General features: G+C 39.1%; 1 protein-coding gene across 1 annotated transcript in view; it reads left to right on the forward strand.

Moving 5' to 3' along the window:
- Nucleotides 1-17254, forward strand: part of PARG (poly(ADP-ribose) glycohydrolase) — a 60726-nt gene extending 43472 nt beyond the window's left edge. The window contains 6 exon segments of the mRNA XM_040071208.2: nucleotides 1155-1302; nucleotides 6224-6302; nucleotides 7113-7221; nucleotides 9726-9831; nucleotides 12944-13072; nucleotides 13817-17254. Coding sequence (XP_039927142.1) covers nucleotides 1155-1302; nucleotides 6224-6302; nucleotides 7113-7221; nucleotides 9726-9831; nucleotides 12944-13072; nucleotides 13817-13989 — 744 coding nt within the window. The 3' untranslated portion in view covers nucleotides 13990-17254.
- Nucleotides 17255-21746: the final 4492 nt, after the last annotated feature.

Consider the following 21746-nt stretch of genomic DNA (forward strand, 5'->3'; position numbering starts at 1 on the left):
AGCACAGGGCTGTTGTGCCTCAGGTGAGGTCCAGGGCAGGGCAGGTGTTCGTTTGGCACAAGCTTGGGGCTCCAGGGGAGGCTGCTCAGCTGCTCAGCACAGTTACAGTGCTTCGGGGCCCTGGCACTCTGCACACCTGAGTGGTTTTCATGGAACTTTTATAGTAGTTTAGCAAATCTTAAAAAACTGAAATGTGTTGGTGTTTCCAGGATAGACTAAAGGAACACATACCGCTGTAGTGGCTGGCTCTTGGTGTGCTTTGGACTCTGCCTCCTGGGTCAGTTTGTAATCTACACAGGTGTTCATGTTACCCCAGCAACTTCTGTCCCCCTCCTGTACCTGTGCTCATCAGCTACCTAATAAAACCCAGTAAGAAGCTAATAGCATTTGAAAGATGAAGTAACTTTTTAAAATTATAAATTTATATGGGCAGTTAATTTGAGTGAATACTAATTACTTCATTGAATAAACAAACTCCTTTTAAAACTGTTGTCTGTATGAAAATGTAATTTGCAAAATATGTACTATTGCAGCAAAAAATAGTCCAGAGCTTCTCTATTTCAAGTGGAAACCTTTCGAGTCAAAATGATTTGCCTTGTTCAAGTGCATTTCAAGGACAATTAGTAAGAGACAGTTAGTACATGTCAAGAATTCGTTAGAGGGTTTTTTGGGTATAGAACTGTTATAGGGGCAGTGCTAATCTAAAGATACTCCAGTGTAGACAGCTGAGGCAGAATGCTTTCTAAAGGACAAGCTAATGATATTTTAATGTCCCTAAAAAGAATGCTGTTTTCATCTTTCACATTTACTGAAATGTGTTTTATTCTGAGATATGTGCCTCTTCAAGGGAAACCCACACAACTTGGATTTCAAGTGTTTGAGATGCAAAATTGCCTTTGCTTTGTAATGTCTCATTTGTCGTAAGTTTTCTGAGAAGTTGAGTGGAAAAAAAGAGAGAGGCATGATCATGTTCATCAGACTCGCTGCTTGTAGTTTTAAGTGATAGCAGCAGATTTCAACAATAATTGAAATTTGTGCGGAATTTTATTTATTTACTTTGGTAATGAAAAGTTAGTTGGGTTTTTTTGGTGTTTTTGTTTTTGGTTTTTTTTTTGCTTATTCTATCATAATCCTCCTGAATGTATTTTTGGTAGGTTGATTTTGCAAACCGTTTTGTTGGAGGTGGTGTGACTGGGACAGGACTTGTACAAGAAGAAATTCGGTTTTTAATCAATCCAGAACTGATTGTATCAAGGCTCATCACTGAAGTCTTGGATCACAATGAATGTCTTATCATCACAGGTTAGTCTTTGCAGAAAATGTTTCACATCGGATTCTGGTTTTATATATGCAAAATATATTTCAAGTTGAAGTTTAGTATGTTTAAATGCTGTGAGGATTAAAGGAAAAAAAAGTTGATATTCATTTGACAAAGAGCCTCCTACTTCATCCCACCTAACACCACAAGGGACACTGTTCCACAGATGCTTTGTGAAAGGAGAAAAGAGAAGTGACAGCAAGCAGAACTTATTTTATCCTCTGTAAATGTATTTGAGGACTTGGTGTCTTTAGCTAAAGAATGCCGATGGGCAATATAGGTAACAGCCACAATTTCCAGCTTCTCTTCTGTTAAAGGATGTGGGGTTTTTGTTCCTCTCCTGAATTTGTAACATTTGATGTGATCAGTGGGATTAAACACTCTCAAGAAGAGGAGCTACGTTCTGATTACCTTAAAGGGGAGGAGGTGGAAGAGCAGAAAATTTGCATCCATTAGAAAAGGGTAGAAAGCTAGGAACTGTCTCTGAAAGATTTTGATCTTGTAAGTTCCACATATGTGTTTGTGTTACTTGTAAGTTAGTTATGGGTTCCTAATTATATCAGAAACAATCAGCTTGTTACTGTGGGGTTGTGTGTGGAGACGTCCTGTCTGGCCAGAGCTTAGCTGAAGGGGTTTTGTCTTTTGCTTCCCACTCTGTCATAGAGCTTGGATTGTTTTATTATCCACTGGATTAAAACAGTTAGCATGAAAAGCCAAATGTCACTGCTCAGAACTGCAGCAGCCCAGGTCATGCTGCACGTCTCAGTTCTATACATGAATGAGCATTTTTCATGACTGAGGAAATAAAATGGTGCTGTAATACTACTTTATTTACACTAAAAGCAACTATAAAGAAAAAATATATGATCAGAGAGATCCTCTGGGTAAATATTATAATAGGCTATGTTTATATTTTTCAGTCTGCTATAGCAAAAATGTTGGGCTTGGTTACCTGAGCTATCTCAAAAGTCCAGAGTTTCTGTAGGTATTAGAACACATTTCTTGGAAAAATCCATCAATAGCACTTCTTTCTCTCACATGCATACACAGTAGAAATTTGAGCTTAAATCTTGTAGGTCTTATTCTGTCCTGAGTTATTGATCGTACTGGGCAGAGCATCTTTTGTTTTCAGTCTTATGCTTGGTAATCTTTTTAAGATAGTGTTTTATTTTGTTTTTCCACTCTGCCAGAATTAATGCCTTTTCTGTGAAAAGTTTTTGATAAATCGGCTTTTGTGATTACATTTTAAAGAAATGAGTCAGGAAAAAAGTTCTTGGCCATCAGAGACTTCTGTTCTGTATTTTGGATATGATACTATATTAACACACTTTAAGCACTGTCCTCTGGGAGAGACTTTTTTGGGAAGGGTAAAAGCAGAGCACAGCTGTCAGTCTGGGTAATAACTGATTAGGGGGAAACACTAAATTAGTGTTTTGAAAGACCTTCTTCTATTCCCCTGCAAACAAAAATAGTGATTTGGCATGGACGAGTAAAGGTGAGAATGTTTTTTCACTGCAGCAACATTTTATCATTCTTGATATTTTATCTTTCAGTGTTCTGCAATTAGTATTTGGGATATGGACTTCTGCTCTAATGGAAATATCCATTCCATCATTTTTATTTAATCCCTGGAGCTTTTCCACCTTGGTTCTTAGCCAAGTCTCCTCTGTGTCACGATCCTCTTGATAAATTACATTCTTTGCGATGCATCTTGACTCAGCGGCCTAATGGGTATAACTGTATAGCTTAAATTTGCAGAGGAGCCCAAGAAATTGGGAGATAAATTAAATTTGTTGTGATTACACAGTATCTGCTTAAGATCATTGCTGTAATGGCAATGAAACTGGTCATGCAAACAGTCGAGTTCTTAAACACAGACAAGTACCACAGAAATGTCAGCAGCAACACCAGAGATTCCCACAGCTGCATTTCTGGTAGAGTTGTGAATAAGTGTGAGTGGTTTTCATTCAGATTTTTTTTTTCTTTCTTTTTTCCCCCTGTTTGAGCTCACATATCCTCAGACAGCGTTAAAAGCAGATGAAGCTGTGTTCTTTGTTTGCTTTAAATCTACAGATCTATCAATGGCCAGTCAGGACTGCATCCTAGCAGGGCAGTTTTGGAGACTTCTGACCACATTAGCCAGGCAGCAAATGAGATGAGATGAGGTAATTGGTTTGGCTGAAAATTTACTCAGAGAGGAAAATTGGTTTTCAGCTGGATTTAGCAGGCTGATTGTGCCAAAGACTAATGGTGGTACGAGATAAGGATTGGAAGAACTGCTTGAAAGGGAAGGAAGGACCTTCCTCTCACTTATGGCACTAAATGTGCCTTTATGTTGGTGACTACAAAACTAAACTCTTGCAATTTTTGCATCTACTTTTTATTTAGTGCTACTGGTCCTGCCTCTTCAGGGGTCTAATTTCTAGCTCATTAGAAGTACTAGAGGAACACTATGGTGGGTTGTTTTCCTAACCCTAGAAACATTATAATGCTGTACAGATCATATGCAAATGTAAAGCTAGACTATGGAGTCTGAGAAAGGTATGTTTATTTTTAGTCATAATTACAAATCTGTTTAAATTGGTGTGGCCCCATAAACACTGACACTTGGCAATTTTGCTTTTTGTCTGATGCTGTAACTTTTACAAGCCTCACAAAGGATGGATTTTTGAATGGTTCTTGTATATACATTCTTTTGACTTTAGGTAGGCTTTTCTAGGTTTTGTAGCTTGTTTTTGAAGTTCTGGTGGAACTTTATTTGTGGTTTGCCTTTTTCTAGCCTCTATTTTTTTTTATGGGAAGAAGAGTATCCAGCTTATCCCGTACTGCTTCTGTTCTCCCAGCTACAGAAGTTTGTATCCCAGTAGTTCACAGGCAAAAGCGTTGCCAGTCGAATAATCATTTGTGTCTGACAAATTTCCAGAGCTTTGCTTATAAAAACTCATTGATTTTCATTAACTTCAGGTTTCTGGGACATGACTTTAGAGTCTGTGTGATTTCCTTGAGTTTCTCCAGTATTGATTTTTTTTTTTAACAGATATATGTGTGTATTTGCTTGTTTGTTTTTTTCCTGCTGCTTTTGTCGTCAGACACTACACTTCCATAAAAATTAACAGAAACAATGAACCTTAAAAAAGCCAGCCTAATACTTCATCATTTAATCTATCCTGGTGCAGTATCTCGATGACCTAGGGTTTTCTTTCCCCATCTTAGACACCAAAGGAAATGTTTCCTTTTTCAAGCTGGAAGTTCTGCTAGGTTGTCCTTTAAAGAGAGCTCTCAAAAGAGTCACATACTTCCCTTATCTGTCTTTTCTTGCTCTGTGCTTAGACATTTGCACCAAGCATATCAAGAGAACTGAATTTTACTCATGTCAGGAAAAGCCTTAGTGAAGGCTGATAGCCTGCAATTCAATTAGAAGACTGATTTCTGAATTTGGAAGCTGCTTGTGGTTGTTCTTTGTCCAAAGGCATGGATGTGTGTGCATACATAGGCACATTTTCTTACCCACATTTTTCAGATAATTTTTTTATCAGGAAGTGAACTTGATGAGGAATCTCTTACCATCCCTCTCATTTTGCCTATCAACTTTTCAAAATAGCCTTGAGTGAGATTTGTGTGTCCTCAGAATGATTAATCTTCTAGACTAAATAAATAATCAGTGGGTGACAGGGCAGATGAGTCAAATGAGCATTGATAAGTCTTGTCAGTTAAAATCAATATGGGTAAATGGGGAAAATATCTTGACATATATGCATCATTCTGAACAGTTTCTAACAGCTTGTTTCCTATGCTTGAGACTACTGGAGGTAAACATTGAAATTTCCTTGTCAGTGAGGTTTAAAGTTAATAGTTTTATGGTTTTGATTGTTCAACTTCAATTGCATTTTTATTTAGGGATTGGAAAATTTAGATTAAATATGACCATTAGTATTCTCAGGGTATTGCTGATCTGTGCAATAGTTAGGCAGTATCCTTGTCTTAGTAATCAGATGCTTTGTGCTGTCAGCTTGCATTTCTTTAAAACCTACTTTTCCCCATTCTATTTATAGGCATAGCTGGTGACACAAATTAAGGAGTTGCTTAACAGTTCTCTTCCTACTCTTACTGTTTATAACTGTGCCAAGCTATACCTGCGTGAACCTCCAGACAAGTCAGCTCAGCTGGTCAGAGCTCAGTGCCAGTAACACCAAAGTCATGAGTTCACTGAAGAGCTGGACTCGATCCTTGGGGTCCCTTCCAACACAGACCATTCTGTGGCTGCTTCTGAAACTCAGCTGTTGTGAGCTCAGAACAGGGGGAAAAGGTGTGATTTTGTGGCATTACTTCAGGGTATTTCTCTGAAGAGTTTATGCAATGCCCAGGTTTTGAAGCAAGGCCCTGAAGCTCTATAAAATGAGGTGAAAGGCAGCGTTTTAGAAAGGTTATGATCCTTCTTCTCAGTTAAGATACACTCTTTCTTTGTCTTGGGATAAATCTTTGAAAAGGAGTTGGTGTAGCAGAGCATAGGAGCTAAAATTACTGGTGGCCTTAAGGAGCTGCTTTCTGACAGTCTTTATTACTTGCCGAGACAACTTTTTGAAGAGCAGCCAAGTATGTTCCAGACTGGTTTTTTGGGTCTTTGTGCTTTTACAAAGGTAGTTCGTTGGTGCTGAACACTTCTTGTTATATACTGGGCAGCATACGTAGATCTGCACTCGAAATGTTCTGTGGTGGGTGCTGCTCATCACCCGTGGGAAGGGAGATTTACATGGAAATCTTTTATTTATGGTGCAAATACAAATTCTTTGTTTCCCATTGCTTCTGTGTGTTCATTTGGAGAAGCAGTGATTCCTATCAAAGGTTTGCCAAGTGAAAAAAATATGTACATATTTTATATGTGATCTGGAAAATCATTTGTTTCAGGTACTGAGCAGTACAGTGAGTACACAGGCTATGCAGAGACTTACCGCTGGGCAAGGAGCCACGAAGATAACACCCCTAGGTAAGTTCCACTTAAGTATTTTAAGTGAAGGAAGAAATAAATGTTAGAAATTTGAAAACTTGGTGCTTTTAAATATTTCCTAGCATTTGCTTTATTAGGATATTTGCTTGGTGTTGCTCTCTTCAGTAGAGCCAACAAGCTAAGAAAGTTGTGTCATATTGGTAACGCCATACTAATGCTAATAAGTGGTACCTGCCCTTATGTCAGTTCTTAGACCAACATCTTTTACAGTTTATAGATGTATGTATTTAACGCACGTTTTTGTTACGATACTGACTCAACTATGGTTTGCAATGTCACAAGAAGTTTGACAACGATACCTCAGATGCCACAGTGCAGCTGATGTGTGCCAAAATAAGAATCAATACCGTGAATCTGGGTAGAAAGCTCTGAGCTCTTGAGTTTATTTCTCCAGCAATGTCATTAGAGTGTATACACAAAATTACTCATTTGGTATAGAAACATACACAGTGTACTCTCATTTAAATGTCGGAGGAAGACAGAGAAACACTGACCTTGCAGAGTTCTGACATACTTGATAAATAGTGCTGTGTAATTAGATTTGTTTCACGTTCATGCCCAAAGTCTAGCCAGAGTATTTCTAAATTTATGGGGAGGCCTGTCTCATTTCTGATTCTGCTTTCATTCCCAACCCACAAAGAAAAAATATTCCATTGTCTGTTATGAGTTCACCTTTTCAGCTGCTTCTGACAGAGAAGATCTGAAGGGAATTGCTCATTCTGAATCAGGGTAAAATGGCTGATATTAAACAACTAATGTCATCTCCTTTTCTCCCCCCTCCAATTTTAGGGATGAATGGCAACGACGCTACACTGAAATTGTTGCTATAGATGCATTTAACTTCAGACGTTCCCTTGATCAGTTTGGTCCAGAGAAAATTAGAAGAGAGCTCAACAAGGCCAGTAACTTCTTACAACAGTCTAATGTTCATAGAGCCTTTTCAAATTTTTTTGTTATTGTCTTCATCTAAGGAAGTTCTCTTTTAGTTGTGTCTCATATGACAGGGTTTTGCTGTCCAGTGTTAAAGCAAAAGATTGTCAAATATATTTCTTGTCCTTTGATGTGCTATTCAAAGGTGTATTTTATAAAACTTTCAAAAATATAAATGAAACTTGGATATACATTTTAACTCTTCCCTGTCCTGCTTCCAGATGACAGGCTGAGAGTTGGGGTTGCTCATGGAGAAGAGAAGGCTTCAGGGAGACCTTATTTTATCCATCAGTACCTAAAGGGGCTTATAAAAAGAAGTGAGGGGGACTTTTAATATGGGCAGATAGTGACAGTACAAGGGGCAGTGGTTTAATTTAGGTATTAGGAAGAGTTTCCTCGCTGTGAGGGTGGTGAGGCACTGAACAGGTTGCCAAGGGAAGCTGTGGATGCCCCATCCCTGGGAGTGCTCAGTCCCAGGTTGGATGGGGCCCTGAACAACCTGAGCTAGTGAATCCCATCCCAGCCCATGGCAGGCAGGTTGGAATGAGGTAATCTTTAAGGTCCCTTCCAGCTCTAGCTCTTCTATGATTTGTGCTGTTGAATCCTACTCAGCCTTGCAGTCAAGGAGGTGCCTGATGTTTTAGCATGGAGCAGTTCATAAATATGGTGCCATTTGCTTTGCTTCCACCTTTCTTATTTGCTCTTGGGGTATAGATGTATTGCCTGGGTGTTTACCTTTTCCCATATTCATGTTTCTTGAGATCAGATCCAGCTGTTCATAAATGCCCTTTATTTTCACAATAGCTGAGAGCTGCTGTAGCTACATATGTGTGTATAATGTCAGTCAGAGCTTACAGTCTTCAAGAAGACTGACAATGCAGGCCAATTTTAATCCTTTAAACAAAACTTCTGGGCTGAGATTCAAAACTAGCACTCTTACTACTAATAATTCTTGCACATTATTAATCTTTATTATTATATATTCAAAGTTGTCAGTCTTTGACCCTGCCCTAAGTCAGCTTTGTGTTACAAAACTGCACTTTGCAGTGACTGTGGTCCTTGATAATCTCACACATCAAAGTTGCCAGGCTGAAGAGGTCTTTGACAGGGAAAGCTGTCCCTAATTTGGGATTTTGTCTTTAAGATATTTGAGCTATTTCCCAGTCTTTGGTCTCTGCCCTGGGTTACATGCTGCATCATGTTTGGGAGCACTGGGTTACTTTCCCAAGCTGTGGCAGGTGCTTTATCATCTGCATAGCCGAGGTTTGCCTGTCACTTGTTTTCCTTCTTGCTTTGCTGCTGCTCTTTTGTTGAAGCTAAAGCAGTCTTTTCCCAGTTTTAAGGTTGTGCTTTTACAGGGACTAGTAATTGCCATCAGTGAGCTGTTTATGGTTATGAGACCTTAGCTTTCAACCTGTGCCAGTGTTTTCAAGGCCTTTGCTGTTATCCCATGCACAGATTTAATCTGCTGACATGCTATGTCTGGAATCAGTCTCCAGTTCACAAAGCAGATTCTCCTAAGTTAATAAGAAGGTTAATGAGCCAGAATTAGTGCCTTGCATGGCCAGTATAAGGTAGTGAGAGGTGTGTGGCCTGTTCTGGCAGTGGCAGTGCTCTTTTAGTGGGCAGTGGAGTACAAGAATGCTAATTCAGTTATACTCTGCTGCTGTGCCAGGTTTTGGGATCAAAACGTGCTGATGAGTCTCCTTAGTGTGATTCTACATTTACAGATGCAGTGGGCCTCTGCTTTAGCTTCAGTGTTGAATATAAGAGCTCAACGCTACTGTTGTTAAAGCCCCCTCCTTTCTGCAGTACAGGAGGGTATAGAATATTATAGGATGTATTTTAAATAAATTCAACCATAGGAACACACCACCCTAATTCTCAGCTGAAAAGGGAATATACCCTCTTGAAATGATGTACAGTGCTGAAGGGCTAATTTAAACTAGTTGTGAAATTTTAGCATCCTGCCTAAAGTAACATTCATCAGCTTGTTTCTTCATGGTTGGTAATGAAATTAGCCCTAAAAAAGACAGTTAAGTACAGTTTGTAAACTTCACTAATATCTTAAATTCACTGGTGCAGGTAATTAGAATTTTGCATTAGGATCTGCGTACAATTTTCAGCGTATTGATTTGGTTTGGATTTTTAAAATAAATTATGGTAGATCACTGCAACATTTATAAGTCATGTTGGTTTGGCTGATTTTTTTAATGGTGACTGATTGGTATTTAAAGAACATTTTAAGTCTTGAGTTAATTTTCTGTTCAGGTTCTCCTGAAAAGTTTCCTGTAGCTGTGATGAAATGCCTGGGACTAATGACCTGTATCTTAATTTTTAACATGGGTCCAAATCAGGCAAAAGTCTTCCTGCTTAATTCATTTTGTTATTGACGTTGAAGCAGTTTGAATTTGGTATTGCTAGAAGATCAGGTTGCCTCTGAAATCCATGTCTGATCTTGTGTCCATGCAGGCCTACTGTGGCTTCTCTCGACCCAACGTTCCGCCTCAACATCTCTCTGCAATAGCCACAGGAAACTGGGGTTGTGGTGCCTTTGGAGGGGACTCCCGATTAAAAGGTACATAGGAGCAATTAGTTAATGATCAAACGAATCAAATAACTTATATTTTGATTCTGGGCCCTATGGTTTTGTCCAAGTACATTTTTTGCCTTTGTTCTAATTAATACTTTTTTTGCCAAGAAATGGCATTCTATAGAATTGGTTCATTAGTGCTGATCTTTAGGCCACGAGTAATGTGGCCTTTAAACAATAAAAGAGCATTCTACTCTCTTCGTTGTGCTTTTGACTTTTATGCTATTTTCAGTTTAAAGTTTGGGGCAAGCACGTGATGGTGAAATGCTGGGTTTGTAAAGACTTGTAGCACTGAAACCTTCCAAAACACAAACATGCACCTTCAGTTCACACAAGAACATGTTCATTGCAGTTGTCAGTCATATAAATCAGTTGACCTTTCTGGAGCAGTCTTTTTAGATTCTGCCTGAAATTGATATCTCTGCAAAGCTGTTTAAAGTACCTGGTAATTTGCAAGGCTTTACAAATTTGCTGGCAATGGTTAATGTTTAGTTTTACTCCTTAATATATTGCTGTATGCCAGAGAGGTTTCCAGTCACTCAGTCATGCTGCTTTCTTTGCTGACTTGCCTGATATATCACGCACTTTCTCATGTTCTTTTATATTTAATTAGAGTATTTATAATGCAGCAGATATCACATGCCTACATTCATTTAAGACCTTTTCCATCAATTCAAGAACTGATGGATCCTGACATATAAATTCATATCCTGGTTTATATAATCCTAAATAGAAATTTACCTTTTGTTGTTGTTGTTTGTTTCCAAGCATTTGGAGAGTATTTAAAATTTGCTTTTTGGAACTATTTGCTTTAGGAAGTTACAGGGAGACAGTCACCAGGCTACCAGCTTCATTTCTTTGTTAATGTGCTTAATTCCTAAAGCATCTATTTTTTTCTCAGTGCTCATTGGGTTCCTGGCAGCCAGGAGTTTTTGACTCCCATTAGATAAAATAGGCTGCCAAAAGCATACCTTATCAATACCAGGACTAGTATTTACTGTAGGATCTGAGCATACTTGATTTATGTCAGGAAGGTTTATTAAATACTTCAATTTGCATAAGATCTTGTATCTGAACTGCAATATCCCGTGGATGTTTTTTTAATGTAGGAGAAGGGAGCAAGAGAGCTCAGACCCCTCCAGACCCCAGCACCACAGGCTCTGCTGCTCTTCCTGTGCTGCTCCTTTCTCTATCAGTAGCATGGAAATTTCCCATGGGATTGTGTATTAGTTATGTCCAGAAGATTGTGAAGTCTGATTCTTGACAGAAATTTTGATCCCTATAGCAATTCAAAAGAAACAGTAGGATAATCTTAATATCTTGTAAAGTGGAACTGCATTGTTTGTTGGGAATGAATAATAAGATTCATTAGGTTCTGTTCCCCTATGCAAGCTAGTTAATTAGACTCTTTAAAAGCTGAACTACTGAAGCTTTACTAAATCCACAGCTGGTTCAGTAGTTTAATTAAAATATCATTCCCAGATTGAGATTAATTTCACATGTGAATCATGTAATTTATAATTTTGGCTATGGGTTTACAAGAGGGTGGGGGGTTTTTTTGTGATGAAGGAAGGTCTCTTTAAAAATGTGAAAAATTCTTGAGCTCAGCTCTGAACAGCTTTCCATTTAGCTTCCACTAGCAGGTGGTAATGCACTGTGTACACAGTTTTATTTTAAATTAATCTTTACAAAGACAGTATTAATCACATTTTAATTAACTCTACTTACTGGGTAGAAAAAGGAAGAATTAATATCAGAGCTGCACCAACAGGCTCTGAAGTAAGACAGGCTGCAGCAGATGAAATAGTTGCTGGGGTCCATTGTTTGGACTGTTGCAGCTCTCTGAAATGAGCCTGTGATTGATTGCACGCCTCTGTGGCACTCCAGCCTGGCAGGGCTGGCTGGTGAAAAAGCTGCACTCCTCTAAGTTTGGTACTGCCTAAAAGGGTCCTGGTTTGCTTCTCCCCCTCATTGTTTCTTCTCCCCCTTTGTTGTTCCTGGCTCTGTGGTCTGGTGCCCTCCCTTGCCTCAGCTCTGGCTCTTAGCAAACCCTTTACTCTGCTAATTCAGCTGCTGTCCTAGCAGAAAACGGCTTTTATTCATCTATGACTTTTCTGCCACTTTGGTGAATGGAGTTGGCACAATGATGTCTGATGAGCACCAGAGAGCTGCAGAAAAGTCAGGAGCTGGGTGAGAAGTGGACCAGAGCTACTTTCTCCAATTGCAGTGGGTCATTAGCTTGGCTCAGCTGCACTGCTGATCAATAGTCCAGAGGATTTCTCAAGGTGAATCTTCAAAAAGCTGTTTCTAAGATCAGAAACATTTTGCTTTCTTTTTCAAGTAGAGGAACAAAGTCTGTCTATATTGTAATGTTAGCTGTTGGCAGAACTTGGGATGCAGCTTGGGCCAATGAGTTTGACAGAAAGCTGGAAGTTAAATAACAAGAATTGCATTGCTGACACCACCCCTCCTAGGTCAGAGTAAGCCATTGTATTCCATGCTGCAAACTTCCACTGTAGGTATGATGGACACCTTAAATTCTGCAGGAAGAGACTGCAGAACCATGGTTCTTCTCTTGGAGCTAAAAGTTGGGTCAGCTCTCACTTTGCATAGCTTACCTAGTGGAAGGATTGGCTCCATTCCTTCTTACAGGTGGCACAGAATGGAAATTGCCAGGTGCTCGTAGATGCTTTTTACCCCACTGTGTGAGGCTGTATGGGCAGCCCAAGCCAGGATGGAAGGGGCTGCTCTGCTGCCTTCTGATGCCACAGGCATTTATTGGCTCATTAATGGCTGCAAGCTGCAGACATGGAGCAAAATAAACCCCTCTCAGTTTTAAGCACATTGTTTTTCTGGAAGTAAGGGTGGATGTCACTAACAGCTCCAGCAGAATGCTTCAACACTCTTGACTTGGAGTGCCCAGCATTCTTTACTTTATTTAGGAAATGGAAGTAATAATTATCTGCCTGTTGTTTGTACTGCTTTGCAGCATCCACGTGGAAATGGATGCTATGGTTGCTGTAAACTTAAGCTGTGTTTTTTCCTTCAGCAGATTGTTTTATGTGTGTTCTTGTGTAATCTTTTTTCATTGTTGCAGCCTTAATTCAGATATTGGCAGCTGCTGAGGCTGGACGTGATGTTGTTTATTTTACCTTTGGAGATGTGGAGCTGATGCGGGACATTTACAGCATGCATACTTTTCTCTGTGAGAAGGGCCAAACTATTGGTGAGCAAAACAATCTTTGTGTGCACAAAAGAGACATAACCATCTCTCTAAGTAGAAATTTTCCAATGCAAATTCTTGCCATTAAGTCCTGAACGCAAGCAAATGGGTCTCAGTTTATTTGTACCTGTTTTCAGGATGGGGAGCTCTTCTGATTCAGGATCTGCTGCACAGTGCTAATCACTTAGAAGAGTTCTAGATGCTTTTCTGATTCACTTAGGAGTTATGCTGTAGAATTTGAAAAATGCAGATACGTGTGGTAGGTAGAAGATTTGCAAAAGCTTTTGATGTAACTCAGTAAGTAATGCTTTGAAAAGGGAAAAGCTGCTTAGGCATTCTTAATATAAATTTGTCTTCTAGTGGTTCTATCTTGATCCTGCAAGATGTGGTCTGACATGTCATCCAGTTGCAATACAAGAAAGGCAGTGTATCCATTGTCCTACTGTAATTCTTACATGTCTTTTAATTCCTGAGCCAGAAGCACAAAGTTGGGTAATTGGCAACACATTTGTAAGTAATGTCAGGATAGCTTGTGCAGGAAGTTGAGGGAGCCCATCCTGCGTTCTGAACAACCTGCAGACATTCCCATTGCACAGTCATCTGCCTCCTCTGTCCCTGCTCATTTAGAGATGTTCCTGGCCACTATCTCAGTGTGAATGTATATTTCTAGCCTTCCTCTGCAATCATACATTGCTCATATGACATGTTCTTATGTGGTGTTTAATGATTTCTTTTTGGTTTTTGAAGGGGACATTTATAGGCTGCTGCTGAGATACTACAATGAGCAATGCAGAAACTGTTCTACTTCAGGACCAGATGTCAAGCTGTACTCTTTCATATACAACACCGTTGAGTCCTATGCAGATTCTACTGATGATGATGATGAGGATGAAGAAAAAGGGTTGCGTTTTGAAGATTAAAATAAATGTATTTGATCAGAATAATGTTTATCTCCTCCTACTGGTATATTGAATTGCTGGACATAATGAATGAGCTGGCTTAATTTATATTGACTGCATTGGTAGTTATGTATAACACTCGAACAAAAAAACCCACAAATACCTTTGAGAGATGAGATCTATTTGTTTGATGGTTTGATACATGAAAACCTTGTTCATGTGTGTACAGAAAAAAAATTCTTCGGTAAGTCTGGTTTGCGTTATACCTTGTTAAGTAGAATATTTTGGTATACATGTATATTTCACTGGAAATTGCTGAAAAACTTCCGATTTCTCCTGTACTCTTTTGCCTTTATTTTTCAGAGCTCTTATGTAGATTTCTCATGGAGGCTTAGATCTGGAGTGTAGACAGCCATGTAACTCCTCAGATGATGCTAGAGAGAAGCATTTTAATGATTGTTCTTACTGAAAATTGTCATAATCCTTAAGAGTGCCAAGGTACCATCAGTGTTCTTACCAAAGTTTTCATTCATTTAACGTAAAATGTCCTGGGTCTGATTTATTTTTTTAATAAATAGTTAAAAATTTAAAGGTTTTGGGGAAGCCAAGAATGCGTTTCACAACTGCGTGATTTTTACCAAATTAGACATAAAAGTTAGCATAAAGAAGTAGAGAAAGAACAAGAGTGGGTAAATGAAATATGACCAAAGCTGGAAGCAGAGGGAAAGATTTTCACAAGAAACTCTTCAAGACCATTTTGTTGGTGCTATCTGTACCACATTGAACAAGGTCTTAGACATGTTAGTCTATTGGAAGTTTCTCAAGGTTCGGTGCTGCTGGCAATAGTTGAGTTAAGGTTTGCTAGTTGTGTTTATGGTGTCATATCAGTTCTCCTTATCTCAGTGTGCATGTATGTGAGTATAAGGTCCCCATGGGATATGTGAGTGAGGAAACAAATCACATATCAGTGGGAGGAAAGTCTGTAGGCTACAGATAAGAACATGAGGTCTTATTAGGAGTTTCTGCCTGTGTCATTTTAGACATGGGAGCAACAGTGAAGAGTTGACAAAACGTGTAAAACCCGTGCTTTTACTATCTGTGAATACCAAATTAGTGTTGCTGTAGTACATTAATAATTTACACAAAACTGCAGATACATCTGTGATAAACTTTATCAGGTATATGTACAGGGCAAATCCAGTGAGACTTTTGTCTATTTGTAGTTTAAGCCCAGTTTAAGTTTCAGCCCAGATTCCTAAGTTTAACCTCTTCTGTGTTAGATTTTTTTTTTTTTTTTTTTTTTTTCCTGTCATAGTGGCTATTATGAGTTAGCAATACAAGTAAAAACTGCAGCAGGAAATGCAATGACCTAAGTTTCTTAATCAATGAATCCTTTTGAGTTATGTCAGATAAAACTCTCCAAGCCTCAAACACACCATGGTAATTAAATGCTGCTGGCAGTCTGGCTTAGAATAAATCACTCACTGCTTGATCTACTCCGGGGGAAGCAACAGGAAAGGGTCTGGGTCGTTTATAAACACCTTCAGGGTGCTGTACCTTGGCATTAGAATTAATTCTAAGTGGGCAGCTTGCAGGTGTGTTACTTGGGAAGTGATGGACACAGCGGTTTCTTCCTCTTCTTCCCACCAGCTGTAGTTTTCTCCACCCCCATCCATTATAAGGAAAAGATTTTGGCTAGAATTTCAGGTCTCTTTCTGTGTCCTCAGATTTAGCAGAAAACTTCTCTCCTGCTCCTTGTGTTTCAGTGTTGGCTCGGATTCTGGCAATAGGAATGACTATTTTATTAGCTCTTATTTGGGCATTTAGGTTCAAGTATGATAGTGCTTCTAGATGCATTGCTGATGATAGATGAACCCTGTGAATTATGACAAGTGATGGAAAACTGGTGCTATCAGCCAAACCTTTTTTCACCTTACTACTCAGGATCTTGTATAGAAGAGATGAACAGAATTTGTTCCTAAACAACTGGAAAAAATGCAACAGAAAGCTTTAGACGGCTAGAAATGACCTCCCCTTTATTATATATAAATACTGCATCATTAGTGCAATATTGTCCTTGTGAGAAGTGATTGGTCAGGTATGAAAAATGTACCAAAATATGATGGAATAAAATTCTACTTCAACTCTAGAAACAGAAAAAATTAACTTTGGAGAGATTCTATGATGATCATATTATAAGTATGCAGTTAAAAGAGTTCTTGCAGTGTCAAGTGCTTCCAGGATAATCCTAGTCTTTTTATGCAGTCTGTAGTTTCAGTGATACTGAGCATTTTCTAATGTGGGGAAGAATGCTTTTTGTTTGAGATCATTCATCAGGATATGTTTACCATACTTTTTTCTCCTGTGAATTACGCTTGTATGGACAGGAACAAAGGAAAATTATTCCTTTTCCATTTCATGTGTTGTCTGAGAAAGAGTGATATATCCTGGATTCTATGGTGTGATCTCGTAAAGGGCCACATTGTAAGAATGCTTTGAATAGAATTTTAATCACAGGAAGGCTGAAGATTATTTTGTTGTTCTTGTTGTTTGTTTTGTTTTGTTTTGTTTTTTTTCAGCAAAATATCCCAGAAGTAGTTAACAGGGGTGTTACATTTCCATGATGTTCTAATTCAGTAAAGAGCTGAGCTGCTCAGACTGCTGCATGTCAGCCCAATATGTGCTCTACATCTTTATTTTTCTCCCTGTTTCCAAACTCCCTGAAATGTTTGTTTCCTTTAGCTGGCAATGCCTTCAGTGCTCTGGGGGAAGTAGTGTGGAATGGAGATGCCAGTGTTCTCCTTGTGCAGCCTAGAAAGCTTCAGTTTCACTCTTGCAGAAACCTGGTGGTGGAGTATTCTGGGTTTGGGATTTTTTTATTATTTTAGGGATGTTTGCGATATGATTTCCAATAAAAATAAACTTCCTCCCGAAACTTTTGTTTTATACTTTTTAGCAGCTAAATTGAATGCTTAACATGAAACAACAACAGGCAGTCATGTCGATTGCAATGTTGCCTCATAGTCAAGTTTGGTGTCTGAGCACTTCTATTGTTCTACAGCTCTTGCACCTAAATTGCTCAGTTTTGAGGTTTCCTTATCTGATGAGGAGTATCCAATACTGTATATATTAATTTATAAACTGTTGAAGTGTTCCTGACATTCTTCTAAACTTACAGTTTATGCACCATTATATTGTATTGATTTTTCTGAATCTGTATGCTAATGTTTACATAATTTTGTAGGAATACAATTAAAAAATTCTGACTGAGGTCTTGTTGTGTTATTTGTCACTTACTATACTTTCCAAGACAGAAGAATCCCAGCACATTTGAATGCACAGGGCATTATAGTGCAGATAGTTCTAGCAGTAAAGTGACACATAACACAGGGCTGGGAAATTTATTCTTCCTGTACAGTACTGTGATGGTATACAAAGCTGTGTAAAACACAATTAGCTAATTGAATTGGCAGGGTGTCAGTGTGAGTGTGAGGTTTCATCCATGTGTATTGGCCATGTGCAGACATTCTGATGTTCCCAAGCTTTGGATAAGCAAGTAGATGTTGGACTATTCATTGAACTTCATGAAGCAAATGTCACTAAATAAAAGCAAATAACCCCCTAAAAATATATAAATAATTAACATGTTGTATAAGGGTTTTAATGGTTTGTAAGAGTGGGGCTGAGATCCTCCTAAATAAATTTCAAACTTTTTCCAAAATGTCGTTTTAAGCCAGTAAGGAAATAATGTTTTTAGCATTACAGGAAATTAGGATAAAAATATTATTTGATTTCTCCTAAGGTTTTATATGTAGCTGTGCTTATGGAGTTTACAGTGTTGATACTGAAGGATTTCATCCCTCAAACAGCAGCGATGGAAGCAAAGATGGTGACTGAAAGACACATCTGGGGAGCAGGAATGAGCAGGTGGGTCATGGTAAGCAGGGACCTTCCAGAGAGCTCTGCTCATGGAAGTGGCCAAATGGAAAATTCCATTTTCACAAGCAGTGTTTGGCTGGGTGCTGGATGAACTAGGTTTCTGTGACAACTGGGAAGGGAGAGGAGGGTTGATGCTCTTCATGTTGTACCTTAGAAATCCCAGGTGCAAGGGAGGCAGAAGGTGCTCCCATTGTTCTGCTGCAGTGCAGAAGCAGCTTCCAGTCTGTCCCAAGCTGTCACTGATCTCACTGTAATCAGCAAACGCTCAGGAATACACTTGGTTAATTCTTAAAAGCAACCGTAGCCTGTGGAGATAACCCTGAGGTTAAAGCCCAGTTCCAAGAGTTGCTTCACCATGGGCTTTTCCTGGTTTTCTCCATTGTTTTCCCACCTGTGTCAGTGTTGGGACAGAGGAATCCCAGACATTTAAATTTCCCAATTTTTCATGTTTACATTCACAGCCTACATCCTCTCATCCTGAGCAGCTTTCTGTGACAGAAGGATGGACAGATGGATGTCAGACCTTGGGATTCCAAAAGCTGTTACAAACTGTCAGGTTCACTGAGGTAATTGTGTATTAGACAGTACAGGGTGATGCAATGTTTGCTCTGGATGGATGACTTGGGGTTTTTTTGTTTTGTTTTGTTTTTTAATATCTGCATAAAGTCATCTTTTGCTGGTTTGTGGCACCTCTGTGACAAGAGTGAGAACATCCATAAAATCATGGAGACTGCAAACTGCAACAGCTGTCTGAAATGGTTGGGTTTTTTAAGCTCAGGATTGAGTATTTATGATCTTGTTTTGCGCTAACAGTGTTTCATGCTCATTTATCATTGCTTAAGTGAGTATGACCTGGAAGTTGCATAGGAGGTATTTGTCACTGATAACTCCATTACAGCAATGCCATCAATTTCTGCTGAGCTGAGCTGAGCTGTCAGCCAGGCTTTCATTGCGTGGTCCTGGTGAGTGGCACTCGGTCTGCAGTTAAAGGAGGCTCTGGTGTGTTCCAGGTCCTCTTGGTGACACTGTGGACACTGGGATGTGTGTGGGTGTGTGCACACTCTGCTCTGCATGCACACACATTGAAGAAGCTTTAAAGAAGCTGCTATGAACTACTGGAGTGGGGATCATTGCTAGTGCAGCTTATCAGCTGTAAATCTGGGAAGCAGAGGACAGGAACCTGGAGAGAGATTGCAGTGTCTTTACAAGCTGGCTGTGCTCACTGGCTCTCTGCTATCCACAGTTCACACACCTCAGCCCTTTGCAGTCAGCTCTCCTCTCTCTCTGAGGGACTGTACTGAAAACTGTGTAGCTGATGTGCCTAAAAATGACAAGCTTTTGTGCTGATTTTTTTCCCTGTGTTTTTAAAATTCATTAATTAATAGTAAATTGAACAGGTGATATTAAAAGATATGAGAGGTTTTGCCCTCTATTTTTAATTGTTTAATAGCTAAGAGGATGTTTTTGATGTTCAAATTTTTAAAGAAATGGAATACAATGAAGGCATTTCTCCATTGGGTGTAAAACAATAAGAGTATGCCTGGCTGGGTAAAAGTTACTGAAAAGCCTCATCTCCTGTCCAATTGATAAACATTGTTTTGTGTAAACCTCCTCTTGGAAAATTCATATAACATGCAGATAAGGGCCGACTTTCTCTGTACAGAACTTTCCACAGAGGCTTTGTCTATTCTGCTCTCAGTCGTTTTCACCTGGAAGACCCAGTTCAATAACATATTTTTTTGTTTGCTTTTTAGAGATGCCTTCTGTAAATTATTGGAATATTTATACCTACTTCAGCTGCTTCCTTTTGTAATTAATATTATGAAAGTGAGATTCTGCACAGATAAAAGCTGCATTTGCAGAGGGGAACAAAGGACCATTGAGGCAGGTTTGTTTTAAAACTCCATTGTTAGAGTTAACAAGAAACAGGAATGCAGTGCCACACCACACATGATGTTACCAGTTTGCATCCATCTGTGTGTTAGCATCTAATTACTGTTCCTATGCAAGACCTGAACTTTCATTCCGAGGCTATTATAGGAAGGCAGTAATGGCAAATTCCAAACTGTTTGTTTTAATATATCTGTATGTCATCGCTTCTTTAATATGTCTGACCTTAGCTAAGTGTTATGGGCATTAGGGGTGTTTTTGCCTGGAAGGACAATGTTTGCTAGCTTTTATAAACTGTAATTTACACTCAGAACAATATCTGGAGTGCCTGAGGAATTAAATACCTGTAAATTCTGTCTGGATGTGCTCTGTAATGGCTTTTGAGCATCTGAAATCTTTTCAGGGTGATGAAATGGGCTAGGAGACTACAGGGGAAAACGGCAACATTTTTGCTCAAAGACAGTGCTTTCACCTTTCTTTTACACTCACTTGATGGAGATAGAAAATGATTTTGATTGTGGGGGGAATTGTTACATTTATTCTCAGAAATTGCTAATAGTATCTGTTAAAAATCCAGGAAAGCAAAGACAGAATCAGGGGCAAACTTCAATATTTTCACATTTATTACAGTAATCTTCTGTAGTCATGCTCTCTAGATGTGATGCTTAGATTCTCTCAGAAATCATCATCAAGACCAGCTATAAGGGGGCAGGAATGTCTGTTCCCAGTTAGCCTTTACTTTCAAAGTTTGCATGTCTTGGCAAAAAAGGCAGAAAACACTTTCAGGAGGCAATTGATTTTCGTTTCTGTGTTCCCATTTGCTGGCTTGTCATCCCCCATGTGTTGGTGTCCACAGAGAAATAGCTGTATGGGTTTCTTTTGGTGTCTGATGTCTTTCATTTGTGAAAGACTGTCCTGACTGGGTCCTGACAGTAGTCTTGCTTTGCTTACAGGGGAGAAAAAACACCAGGGTGATGTTTCTCTGAAAACAACAGTGTGAGCTCTGACCGTAAGTGTCTGAGTAAGTCACATCTGTTTTGGAGCTGTGTGGGGAAATCACGAAGTTAAACACCTTACATTTCTAGAATCTTGCAACTTTAGAATTAGAATAAGAAAAACGTGGAAAACTTTCTCCAGACTGCCTGTTTGGTTCGAGTTGTTTTGCTATGTGTACCTGGAACACCAGAGAGTAGGTTTTCAGTGAACCGTGTCTGTGAGCTTGTGCATCTTCATCAGTAACAATGTTCCCATATTAATGGGGTCCTCTTTCGTGACAGTGAATAACCAGGCCAGTGAGGAGCTGGATCCACGTGTAGAGAGGCAGGGTGTCCTCTCTGGCACTCTTGGTCTTGCAGAACTGACCAGGGGGAAAAGCACTATATTAAAGATCTTTTCCCAGGAGTTTAAATCTCCCCATTCTTGTGGATTAATCTCTTGTGCTATTTCTGCATCAGATGTTGCCTATAAAGGGATGCTTAGGAGAGTTCATGATCCTGAACTGTGTGAATTATCACTAAGCAGAGAAAAGTTTTGTTTGCTTCCACTTGAAAGGAAAATCAAATAAATTAATTAATTGTGTCCACTTAAGATTTAGAGGTAGTTTATGACATCTGCTTTAGAGATGCTTCAGAAGAAACCTCTTCCATGGCCTGGCATCGGTGAGGACTTGGCTCCTCTGCACGTGTACAACTGCTTCTCCAGCTGGAAGTTGATGGGAAGTGCTGAATTTGCTCTTTTTTTTCATACATCAAAGCATCTTGGCATACCAGATGCAATAAAGGCACTGCATAGATCAAAATGTTTCATCGTGGCACAAAGTTAATTTTGCCAAGATTTGAAGACTTACCTTTTCAAAATTAAAGGTTAAGAAAATTGCTGTGAATAGCTAAATCCTATTATTGAATAATGACAAAATTTTCTTTAATGTACTAGGAATTGATTGGATCTAA

Source organism: Hirundo rustica, chromosome 8 (genome assembly GCF_015227805.2).
Source record: "Hirundo rustica isolate bHirRus1 chromosome 8, bHirRus1.pri.v3, whole genome shotgun sequence".
Lineage (NCBI taxonomy): Eukaryota > Metazoa > Chordata > Aves > Passeriformes > Hirundinidae > Hirundo > Hirundo rustica.